The following is a 12,130-nucleotide window of genomic DNA, read 5'->3' as shown; positions in this document are numbered from 1 at the left end:
TAACCCAGTCTCACTTCTTTTGCTAAAGCGGCATGTATTTGGGATTATTTTAATGACCACTGGGAAATCTGGGCTGCCTATTCTCTCATTTTTTTTATTTTTTTAAAATCAGGAGCTTTTAGGAGCTTAGTGTGGATGGTTTGCATGACTGAACTTGATTGTGTTGTCCTGGTTCCAGCTGCAGAAGAGGCCAGTGGCTGAGTGTCAGCAGCATCCAGACTGCCACTCCTGTCTCTTGGCCCACGACCCTTACTGTGGCTGGTGTGTCCTGGAGGGAAGGTGAGATCGATATCAGCAGTTATGGCTACACTAAATATAAAATACAACAGTCAAGATTTATTTGGAGTTCAGACTGATTCATTTTATTGTTTATTAATATAATTATAAACCAAGAAAATGCCAAAAGTGCAGAAATGTGTTTTCCTTCTTTCTTTTTTAGAATGTTTAAATTACCTTAGCAGCAGCCACAGTGGTCACACGTTTGTCACTTTGTACTGTGATGTAAGAGATGAGTTCTAGCAGTTTCAACATGCAGAAAAAGTCTAAATGAATCCATTAAATCCCAAATTCTTCCCAGCAAAATGAGATCATGCATTTTACTCCTTACTGACTTGGCCTACACACAGTATGTTTAATTTTGCTAATGTTATAGGGGGTTAAAACGGCAACAATTGTTGCCGGTGGGATTACACGGCTTTAAAAAAGAACCTTAAATTAAAGCAAAAGCAAAGCTATCAGCTAGCATTAGAGGCTACATTATACCAGACAAATTAAGGGGGAAAAGCTTTGTTGTTTTACTTCCTTCGTAGTTTCTTTGATAAGCAAACTTTCTTACAGTGTTTGCTCAGGTTTTACATCATGATATGTATTATAAGCTAGATTATTTCGTGTTACTTAAAATAAAGATCAGTGCAAGCATGTGAGGAAAATGGTAGCAAACAAGAAACCTCCTGGCAAGCTTGTTAGTTTTTGAAGTGTTTCGCCAAGTCGGTTTGCTCCGGTGGGATTGTGTCTGAATATGATTAAAGTGCCTCTCTCTGTTCTGTCAGACTCTCCTTCCCTGCTCTCTCCTTTGCTCTGCCTTACCACCTGCCCTACAAGCGTTTGCACGTTAACTACTTCAGTATTTATCTATTTAAATAAAATACTACTGGACTGAATCTTATTTGAACAAGATGAGCAATTTTGCTTTTTGTGCTGCCGCTGTACATTCCCACTACTAACAGGTTGAGCCACGTTTAGTTTAACTCTAGATAGAAACTGGCCTTCTGCTTGTGTTTTTGACATATGTAATGGAGTTAGGGAGCCTTGCTTCAGCTTGCAAAACAGTGAATATAATTAACTCTGCTTTCCCTGCAGGTGTGTGTTGCAGTCACAGTGTGCTCGTGGGAGCTACCCAGGGCAATGGTTGTGGAGTTTTGACATGGAGCAGCAGTGTTTGGTGGTCCAGGACCTCGTCCCCTCCAATCTCAGCAGGGAGGAGAGCAAGATGGTAGGTCTACGTCTTCACTTTAGTCGAGACGCAAAACAAAACAGAACGGATTTGAGGATGACGGTCTTTGTTTACAGATCCACATTTCTTATTGTGGTTTCTGTTGACTCCACATGATCATCCACATCAAGTTCCTAGAAGTTTCTCTGAAGAAAATCTTCATGACAGAATCTGTAGATATCCCCACTCTGGCTGTAATAATAGTCTCCTCACATACCAAAACACTCCCAAGTTATCCCTTATCAGTTGAGCTGCTACATTTGGTGTACCTGGGCATGTGGGTACGATGTCAGTGGGTTTAAGTGTGAGGGTATCAAGAAGAGAGTGACTGGCTTGTGTCCTGTCATGTCCTAGCATAGCACAATATCTGCGTGAAAGATGGCAACAGAAACACATCCACACTGTGGTTTCTCCCATCAGCCTGTGTTTGCCTGGCTCTAAATGATTTCTAGTTCCAGAGGATATAAATGGAAATATAACTATTTATTACTAATGTAATAATAATATTGTAACATGGAGCTGCATGAGTTAAATGTACCTATAGCTGGTAGTGTGATAGCCTGACAGCTACAGTAGTGGCAGTGAGGATCGTTTTCTCTTCTGGCAGCTCACACATGGTACACCTTTTAATACTGACCAATTAGGGAGCTAGTTTTATAACAGGCTCCTCGTGTAGCATTTCTACTCTGTGAGATACAAGAATCCACGAGCTGAAAAAAGCCCACTGATCCAGTGGATAACAAAAAATAACCAAATTCAACCAGTTCTGGCAGGACATGGATTCAAACTGAGAATCAATCCTAAGGACCACAGCAGCTCTGTACATGCTGTGTTCAAGTGACACTGGGATGAACTGACAGAAATCTACTGGTTTACAGGAGGTTTGTTTTAGTTAGCAGCTCCTCTTTGTATTTATGATGGTCTATTCATGGGATATCCATTATTGTTACAGTATCTAATGCATTAATTTTGCCTGTCCTTGAGACGCCCGGTACTACAGGAGCAGAAACATTACGTGAATAAGCAACACAGCAGCTGGAGCCAAACATAAAACCAAACCTTTGTCAGTATGATTCATGCTCCATCAGCGGGGAGTGCAATTTAGTTTTCAAATCTAATTATTCCACATGGACGTTTACAAAAGAACAGATAGGATTTATGTGTTCAGACAGCTTAATCGCTTACTCTCAGCATGACCTTCACTGTACCCTGAAACGCCACAGGTCTGTGCCACATTCTGTCAGCAGCTCATGACAGTTCTGTATTTCTCTCAGGTGTCTCTGTCCATCCCAAGACTTCCCGTGTTAGAAAACGGGGAGTCGTACTCTTGCTACTTCCAGGACAGCCACACTCCTGCTACCATCACAGAGACCGGGGTCACCTGCCGTTCTCCCGACACCAGCAGGGTGCCTTTGGTTTTTCGAGGACAAGGTGAGTGTTTTCTATTGGGGGTTTTTCCCTGCAAATCTGATGCTGTTGGCGTTTATTCACTCGTTTGCATGTTTCAACTTTGTGATTGGAGGATTTGCCTGCACCCTGGAGGATTTGCATGACCAGACCAGACATGCCATTTACAGTTCAATTGTTATGCCAGTGAATGGCCTAGAAAAAAATGGCTAACCAAATCCATTTTTTCTAGGCCATCTTACACAGCAGAGAGTAATCTGTATTTGAAAGCATAAACCGGTTTCATCCACGGACTGCTTGCTTTGAAATACATGCTTTGTGTTTCCTGACTGTCTGGTGCAGTGAAGGCTGCTTGTAAGTCAGTGGTAATGAGGAGACTGTAAATAAAAAAGAAAACCCGAAGCCTCTGTAGAGAACACATTCACCCAAACATTCATGTTATGAGAGAAACTCTCACATAGAGTGTGCTTCCCATGTTTGTTGTTGTTCTCAGGGTGTAGGGCTCACCAGGAATCAGTCGGGTTACAGTTATATTCTGACATTTTTGTTGTAAATACACTGATAATTGCTCCATAAATATTGTGTATTAGCCTCAAACTGCAAGAGACTGAACTGGGAGCTGTGGCACAACATCGGTGTAATCGAGTGTTTGGAGTCTGTGGCATGTTGTTACTAGTGATCAAAGAAGTCTCGTATGTCCGTTCTTGGTCTCTCTCAACAGCTGTTCGTCGGAGCCGCTTCAAACGTGGCAGAGTTTAACTTTTTTTTTCTTGATCAGTTCTTATTTTGGCTGAAAGTTGCCGTGTCCTCATCACAACAAGTCCTAACAAGATGAAAATCTGCAGCCAAGTCTCAAACAGGCCCTTAAAGGCTACAAAGGTTGTCTGTGACTCTTCCTTAATTTACTGTCTCAGGTGGTCTGTTGTTTTTTTCTGGTTAAGTGAGCTAATTTTGTTCTTGCCTTTCCAAAGCTGAACCAAATAAGTTCAATCCCTCACTTACTGTATGTAATTTGAATGAGCAGTTCTAAAGGAAGCCTTTGAACACACATCTCAGTAGGTATAGTAAACACAGTTTAACGAGTGGTGACACAAACTGGGTTTTTTCTCTCTAGTCCCCAAACAGACTCTGTACTAGTTTAAGGAAACGGCTCAGGTCAGGACTTTGAGTCCTTTTGATCGCAGTTTCTGCTCTTTATGAGGAGATACTGTAGATGTGGTACACAACTGCTCCCCGTTTTAAACATCCATCAAACTGAACATTTGTAGGGAAGCTGCTGTGTTTGTGTTTGTCACCGTCCTTGTGCACCCCAAGGATGGTGCACATGGGTTTCATTAGGCCTCTATGTTCCCTCGGCTTGTGCAGCTCGTTCTCGAGACTCGGTGGATCAGAGACGGTAAGCCTGACCAAATATTTTTCTTACTGTGCTCGCTCAGCGCTGCGCTCTGAGCAGAAACTTGTTATGTTCTCTTTCCTCAGGCTGTGCTCCTATCTGTGTTTTCTTGTCAGATTTTGTCACAGTCACCTTGTCTCTACGTTTTGGCAACGTCACGGTCACGGCAAGGGATTTCACCTTCTACGACTGCACAGCCGTTAAGCAGCTGTCTGGCAGCCAGCCGTGAGTTATCGCCGATGATTTATCAGCTGTGCTCTCTGTCTGTCTCCTCCTGATCTGTGCTGTTCATGCAGACCCTTTAATCGAGTCTCACTCACCATCAGAGTCTGTGCTTTTCTGTTTAGTACCTGGGTCACTCTTTGTCCCTCCATCAGTTCACCTTGCGCCCTTCGTTATTATATCTGTGTCTGTATTTCCGCCCACTCACTGTCCTCTTTTTAATTCCCCTGTTCAAGCCTGTGACCCTGGGTTTTAGAAATTGCCAAGTAAGGCTCGCTTACTTGGCAATTGGCAAGTTTTATTGAAATTATTGAGTCGTGCAGGTAGAAATGACCAGTGAGAACAACAGAGTAACTACAACAATCAGATATCAGAATAATGCATCTATGAGCAGCGGCTCATAGATGCATTATGAAAGACATATAATGAAAGACACAAGTAGAGAATGGCCAAAAAACAATAGAATTACAGTCAGAGGTTGTACTGGGTTTCAGTTTGTACATAAAAGAAATTTAAAATCTTTAAAACTTGAATAAATTTCCAGACTTGAAGTAGCATGTACATCCTGTTTCACTAAATATGGCTTATAATGATTGTAGTGTTGTGTAAATCCCAAATAACACTTTCATTGTATTTAGGAGTTAATAATAACCTGTGTTGTCATAAATTACACGCACACACTCAGATTGGTGCGTGTTGATCAATCTGTGAGACTTCCAACAGTTAGATCTGCTTCTATTAGAGCCGTTCTTCTCATAGCTCCTAATCCTGCATCACTGTTTGCCTCTCATCTTGAAAAGAGGCTTGTACAGTCGCTAAGGCAATTTCTATCCTGTCTGTGTGCAGATGCCGCGGTTGTGTTTTAAGCCGATGGGGCTGTAACTGGTGCGTCCACCAGCATGCGTGTACCCACAAGCCCACCTGTGAGGAGGGAGTGATCATCTACAACCAACATGTAAGCTGCAGCGTGACGTCACATGCAGACATTGTAGGAAAAGCACCGACTGATCACCAGTTTGAACTGGAGCTTCATTTGCATTCATCAGTCAGTTCGTCGCCCATAAGCCAAAGATGTGCATTCTTCTCTTTGATTAAGGTTTCCTGTGGAGTCTTGAACTGCAGAATAGTTGCGCTGTCGTTACACTTTGCATGAGTGGACTCTTGTGTAATGTGGTACAACCTTTTAGAGGTTGTGGGCAGTAAAACCGACTGAAATTAGTTGTTTGTTTGTTTTTATAACACTTCAAAACAGTTGCCCAGAGGCATTTTAAGATGGGTTAAAACCAGCGCTGCTAACACAAATCACTGTCTTTCAGGTGTCATGAGCCACATTAACCTCAGATCACATGGTCTCTTTTTTCCTTGATTTTTCCTTTTTATTTTTTCCTTCTGCCTCACCCTCTCCTCGTCTTTTCCTCCTCCTCCCCCAGTTTAAACTACCTACCTCCTCTCCTCCTACAACCAAAGCTATTAAAGTCATCACAGCCACCACTACCACAACAGCTACCCCCACAACTCCTCCTACCACACCAACTACTGCCACGACGAAGACAACAACAACAACCGCAGCCGCCATCACCATAGCTACCACTAAGGAGTTAACAACGCCTACTCTTTCATACACCAGTACCAGCCATGAGCCAACCCACCCGGGCACGACCCTGCCCCCTCAGCCTCCCACTCTACCACCCAGCACCTCTCCAGGCCTGGAGGTCACCACCAGAGAAGAAGAAGAGAGTGAAGCCTCTGAGACTGTCACACACAGTGACTGGGAAGATGCTGTAGCTACACAGAGTGTCACGATGGCCACGGCAGAGCTGATGCCCGTCACCGTGGCTGATGGTCTTAGTGGGGACCTGGACCCTGTCGTGCCTCTGATGATCCCAGACTCCTCGCCACCAGAGGTGGTGACTGCCTTACCCCCCAGCGAACGGCAGGCAGCCAAAGAAGCGCTGACCCTGGCAGAGGCTCCCACCATGGTGCTGCCTGGCTTTCCCCCGCCCACACTTTTCCATATGGGTGAACCGGCTGATTCTGAGCCTTCCCTTTACTTGGACTCGACCCAGACACCCACACTGGTACCACCGCAAGACTTGCACACTGAGGCAGGAAGCCCAACTGCTGATTCTGAGGTGCCCCTCTGGCGAAAGGAAGCAGAAAACTACACTGAGGGTGCTGTCCAGGCAGAAAATGACACGGCTACATTTTCAGCTGCCACCGTGCTCTCAGGTGATGGGGAGGTTGACCGCATGTCCCAGTCCTACCCTCCCCAGTTGCTGAATGCTGACTCAGAGCTGGACTACCAGTATGATTCAGCTGATGGCTTCCTCCCGGTGAGTTCAGCCGCCTCAATCCTCCTCCTGCTTCTACTTCTTCTTCTTCATGGAAAGGGTGAGCACCCTCCCTGTGCTTCCAGCTTCTGACTGGAGTCCTACTATAGGAACAAAGCTCACAACTGATTCCCTAGTCTCTCATTCTTTCCCTGCATTTCCTCTTCCGTCTCACACCTGGAATCTGTATCCTTTCACTGCACAGACTGACTTCAAGAAACCCGGCTGCTCCTGAGTTGCAGCAGTTGTTCTTTTGTCTAAATATCTTCACCTTTCCTTTTTCCAGACTCTTTCTTTCATTATCTCTATACAAAAATCTTCACCACCTTGAGCACGCCCCCATCCCGACATCCCCCCCATGACTCCCTGCATCTGACTGAAATCAATTGCAATCCCTTGTGGGAAAGTAAAAACTGACCCTGAACAAGAATGAATATATTAAATGGTTCGTTCGATCCACCTCACTGTAAATGTTGCGTGTATGTGAATATAAACACGTGTGATCTGTTCTCCTGCAGGGGGACGAGGGCTCGTATGTCAGCTGGGGTTCCTCAGCTTGTCCGTGTGTTGAGAAGGTCCAGGGTTCGTCACTGCTCCCTGTCAGAGTGGAGAGAAAGATCACTTTACTGGCACATAACCTCCATCTGTATCAGGTACAGCACACAACAGCATCGAGCCTGTTAGCTGCCTGCCCAGTGTACTCTTTCATGCAGTGTTTGTGTGTTCAGGATGCAGAGCTGGACTACGAGTGTGTGTTGGTTATTGAAGGGCAGACGGTGGTGGTAGACGCCTACGTGGAGCCAGATGACATGAACCCATCAAGCTTTGACATCACATGTCAGCTACACCAGGTCTGATATTGTTTATAAAGCATTAGTACCTTCATAAAATTGCTACCTTCAGTATTAAATAAAGGCAAAAGTAAAACTAAATGAAGGCCGGTTCACCCTCCCCAGGCAGGATGAACATTTCCCTTCTTCTGCTACCTGTGTTTGTAAAGCAGCGCTTGTCTGGAGTGTAACTGATAATGAATAATTAGTTTTAATGTTACCTTAAAAAATGGGGCCTTTTTCTTGTGTCCAGTACACATACTCTGCCCCAGTGCAGGAGTATAATGCATTGGTGTATGTGAAGAGGAGGGACACCTTCCATGTAGACACTTCTCGTGATCTCTATGGTAAGGTCATATTAAGTTTGTTGTGCTTTAAACATATTGCTGTTAGTTTTCATTATGAGCACATGTTAACTGTCTGCTGCTCCTCTATGTCTACTGTGCTTTCAGTGACTCTGTACAACTGCTCTGTGGGTCGATCTGACTGCAGCCGTTGCCACACAGCAGACCCAAAATACGGCTGTGCGTGGTGTGGCGGTCCCAGGGCCAGCTGCCTGTTTTCAAACTCCTGCAGTGAACCTGTGCAGCAGACGTGCCCTGCTCCCGTCATACACTCTGTGAGTATTCAGAGTGTGGGAAATAATACAGTGCACTGGGATTTATATTTGAACTGCTTACAATCATAATTGGAGGCTTTATTGTCAAGTTTTCACTTCTTCCTCTTATCACTCTCACTTACTACTTATTGTCCCAAAATTACAAGAACAATGATGATCAGCCATCACAGTTAGATGGAACATGTTGTTGATATACGTTTTGGTTTGAGACAGTGGAAGATATTATAATACTGGAGACCATTTGTGTTCTAGTGGAGTCATTATTCGAAGATGTAATACATCCTTATCTTACACTAGGCCTCATCAGCTCATCACTTCATCTGTTTAAGCTTTACACCAACTTGCCACTGATTGGCTGCCCCTCAGAAGCACAAGTTTGAACAGCAGGTGGAAGGCTCTTCTCTGCTCAAAGCCAGAGCTGTCTGTCGGAAATGGGAAAACAAAATTGAGGATATCCCTTCTCTTTAACGTCATACAGAGGCAAGCGTAGAAAAAAGTAAAAACTGGAACAGTATGTCTGATAGAAAATGAGGGAAAACAGCAGATCCTCTTTAAATAAAGCTTCCCAATGATCTGAGTGCTAAATGTACAAACACAATTCTGATTTTATGCCTTCAAAATAAGCTTTCTTTCGAGCTTTTGGCTCACAGGGGTTACTTGGACACAGACTGACCACGTTATTTCAGAAACAGTGAAGCAGTATATGTGTAGCAGATGTTAACTTTAACAAGACGCAAGATATGGGGAGTTTACATCCGTTTATATTTTGGAAAATGAATTATTAGCTGTTAAAGATGGTGACACAGCTGTTGCTCACGTACTTTAAGGTTCTGAGGGAAATCATACTGTTAGTCCTGCTCTGAAAAAGCTTTTGTTTGATCAGCATTTCTTTGTGTTAGACGTCAGTGATAATAATGCCCTCAGAGAGTGTAAGTTGCACTGAATTCAACCCTATAATGCCCTTTGTATCATATTTGATACGTGAGTTTCTGAGACCTCTATCTCATCAATGTGATCAATACTTGCCATAATTTCAAAATGTTATGGACAAAACGTTTTTTTTGTCTAAAATTAACATTGTTGTTAACAAAAAGTTGCCAAAAACTCCCAATGTATCAAATGTAATAAAAATATATCATTCACAACAGCGTTTGTGGATTTTGTTATAAGGGTTAGTAAACATCTCAGTTCCAAATAATCAGAATTTTCTGATGGGTACATTTTTGATGGGTTGGGTCTTACAGGGTTAAAAATATGTGTTTGCATTTGTGGCTTCACCACTTGCTTTGAATTTATTGTAATAAAACACTTGGTTGGACCTGTTTTTTCTTTTGTGAATGCTTTTGCATTGGTCAAAAACTAGAAAGGTTGTTTGGATTTTTTGTTCCTGCCTCCAATCAGGTCGACCCACTCTCTGGCCTGTTGGAAGGAGGCACCATGGTGACCATCTCCGGCTCCAACCTGGGTCAGAAGGCTGAAGACATCGTCCAGTCTGTGTTAGTAGCTGACGTGCCCTGCACAGTGATTTCCAACCTGTATGAGGTCTCCTCTAGGTATGCATGCACTACTGTTGTTTCTCATAGACTCTCTTTGTACTGATCAGAAAACTACAGAAACATGGCTTGGTTTTCTGAAGAGCAATGTTGGTCTTCCAGAATCGTGTGCATGACCAAAGCCAGCGGATTAAAGACGAATCATGTGTCTGTGAGAGTGAATGGAGGAGAATTTGGCCTCTCCAGACAGAAATTCAGCTACCAGGTATATTAAATTCAGGTAGAGTAAATTAGATTTTGTTGACCTGTCTGTGAAACTTGTTGCATCAAAGGACACTAAAACCTACATTGCTGGGAGAAAAATGTGACTTTAAGAGGTGAAAGTTTAGTATAATATTCTTTCTATTTATTAATTGTTTATAAAATAATGAAATTGTGGTTCTAACACTGGAGGTGTTTGAAGCAGAGAACATCTGCTGTTATTTCTGTTTGTTCTCTTTGGTCCACATATCCATAATAACATAATGTGGGCTGCATTCTTTAACAGTATAATTCATACAATATTAGAAGTCGCACATCTAAGAAACAAGAAATCTTTGCCAAGTTTTACCTTTCTTAAACCGTTTAAGATGAATGATTTTAACCACACGATCAGTAATCACAAATATTTCTCAACAAGTCCACATTTTTAAATAAATCTGTGTAAATACATCTCCCTATATTAGATAATAGTTTAACATAAACACTGGAATTTCTTTCCATATATTTCCTTGGATCTCTGTCTTATTAAGGCTGAGAGGATCCAAGTGTAAGAATAAGTTCTTGGATTTGGCAAACTGGGAAAGGACACAAGCCAGTCCAAAAGTCCTTGTTTCTCACTATCGACAGACTTTCTTAATATGCAACAAGAAGCAAACAGCTGTGTTACACTGTGAAATACAGCTGCTCTCTCCTTCTTCTTAGAACCCAGTTGTGAGAGGAGTGTCACCTGAAAGAGGCCCCAAGGCGGGGGGAACATCCCTGAACATCACTGGCCAAAACCTTCTAACGGGTCGCCCCGCTGACCTTACCATCACTGTCGGGGACGTCCCCTGTAACATGTAAGACACACACGTATAATGGCCTGTTTGTGGTTAATGCAAAGTCGGTGCTACTGTTTTTCTTCATTTAAGGTTGTAAGGTCAGACTGACCTTTGACCTCCTCGTGTCACCTTAGGATCTCATCATTTCTTTGTTCCCCCCTCAGTGTGTCAGAGGTGCAGAGTGACAGTGTTCAGTGTGTGACGGGGAGCAGTAATAAAACAGGAGACCACCAGGTCACCCTGCATTACGGCAGCATCCAGCGTCACCTCAGCAGCCCCGCCTACCACTACACCAACAACCCCAACATCACCCGTGCCGAACCAGCCAGGAGCTTCCTGCAGTAAGTCTGAAAGCCCTCACACATTCAGCCTTCAAAACGTATTCATACCTCTGAAGCTCTAAAAACTTGATTCTGTTCACTTGGACGTAGCGTTTTCATCCAGTCTCAGCTGGCTGCGGGTTGTAACTGTGACTACACTGCAACCTTATAAACAGTACTTTTGCACAATGACTGAAACTAGCACCACTGAATGAACAATGAGCTGTGAGGTCAGTTCCTTGACCATTGATCAACATGACAATTTTCTGCGTCCAGATAAACAGAATCACCTTTTTGGGATTTCCTTACTTGGGCGATTGAGCATGCATCACAACGTTTTAACCTGCTCTGGTTGATTGGATTGTTACAGTGGCGGTCGACTGATCAAGCTGTCTGGATCCAACCTGGATGTGGTGCAGGAGCCCCGAATGGTGGTGACTCTCTCCCGCTTCCAGTCGGTCGGCCAAAACAAGAAGAGGAAACGGCGGAGGAAGAGGAGCAAAGGAGAGCAATGGAAGAAAACCCTGGGAAGGTCGGTTAGGATGGTTCCTGACCCCGTCTGTTCCGGAGACCAATTCTGCTCCGTCAAACAGGTCGGTGTGTGCTGCTCAGCACAGAGCAGTTCATTCGAGTGATCGTTCACACCTTTTAACCCAAATGACCCAAATCTGCCTTTCTCATCAGTTCGTTGAGCGCTGTGAGGTAAACTCCTCCTCCCTCATCCTGTGCCGCTCTCCGATGGTGGACTCCACCATCTGGTGGTCACGGGTCACAGTGGAGTTCTTGCTAGACAATCTGCGCTTTGACTTCAGCAGTTTGAACTCTGAGCCATTCAGCTATGAGCGTAACCCCACCCTGCAACCCCTGAACCAACAGGACCCTCTTAAGGCATATCGCTATAACCCAGGCAGCTTCATCCAGCTGGAGGTGAGAGGAGAGGCA

The 12,130-nt window shown here is 43.9% G+C and overlaps 2 protein-coding genes across 2 annotated transcripts in view; one reads left to right on the top strand and one right to left on the bottom strand.

The window, feature by feature from the left end:
- The window catches only part of LOC309706775 (transcriptional repressor scratch 1-like), a 409,990-nt gene that overhangs the window by 123,450 nt on the left and 274,410 nt on the right, over window positions 1–12,130 (bottom strand). The window lies entirely within an intron of this gene.
- The window catches only part of plxnb1b (plexin b1b), a 98,627-nt gene that overhangs the window by 75,121 nt on the left and 11,376 nt on the right, over window positions 1–12,130 (top strand). The window contains exons 6-21 of the mRNA XM_082533853.1: window positions 179–279; window positions 1,360–1,492; window positions 2,767–2,923; window positions 4,409–4,517; window positions 5,361–5,469; window positions 5,945–6,847; window positions 7,363–7,497; window positions 7,573–7,695; window positions 7,928–8,021; window positions 8,127–8,293; window positions 9,695–9,846; window positions 9,949–10,051; window positions 10,750–10,886; window positions 11,033–11,209; window positions 11,559–11,781; window positions 11,873–12,115. Coding sequence (XP_082389979.1) covers window positions 179–279; window positions 1,360–1,492; window positions 2,767–2,923; window positions 4,409–4,517; window positions 5,361–5,469; window positions 5,945–6,847; window positions 7,363–7,497; window positions 7,573–7,695; window positions 7,928–8,021; window positions 8,127–8,293; window positions 9,695–9,846; window positions 9,949–10,051; window positions 10,750–10,886; window positions 11,033–11,209; window positions 11,559–11,781; window positions 11,873–12,115 — 3,066 coding nt within the window. The remainder of the gene's footprint in view (window positions 1–178; window positions 280–1,359; window positions 1,493–2,766; window positions 2,924–4,408; window positions 4,518–5,360; window positions 5,470–5,944; window positions 6,848–7,362; window positions 7,498–7,572; window positions 7,696–7,927; window positions 8,022–8,126; window positions 8,294–9,694; window positions 9,847–9,948; window positions 10,052–10,749; window positions 10,887–11,032; window positions 11,210–11,558; window positions 11,782–11,872; window positions 12,116–12,130) is intronic.

This window comes from Aulonocara stuartgranti (genome assembly GCF_965226115.1).
Source record: "Aulonocara stuartgranti genome assembly, chromosome: 5".
NCBI lineage: Eukaryota > Metazoa > Chordata > Actinopteri > Cichliformes > Cichlidae > Aulonocara > Aulonocara stuartgranti.
Note: the sequence above shows the minus strand (reverse complement) of the source record. Positions and strands in the feature narration are given on the sequence as shown.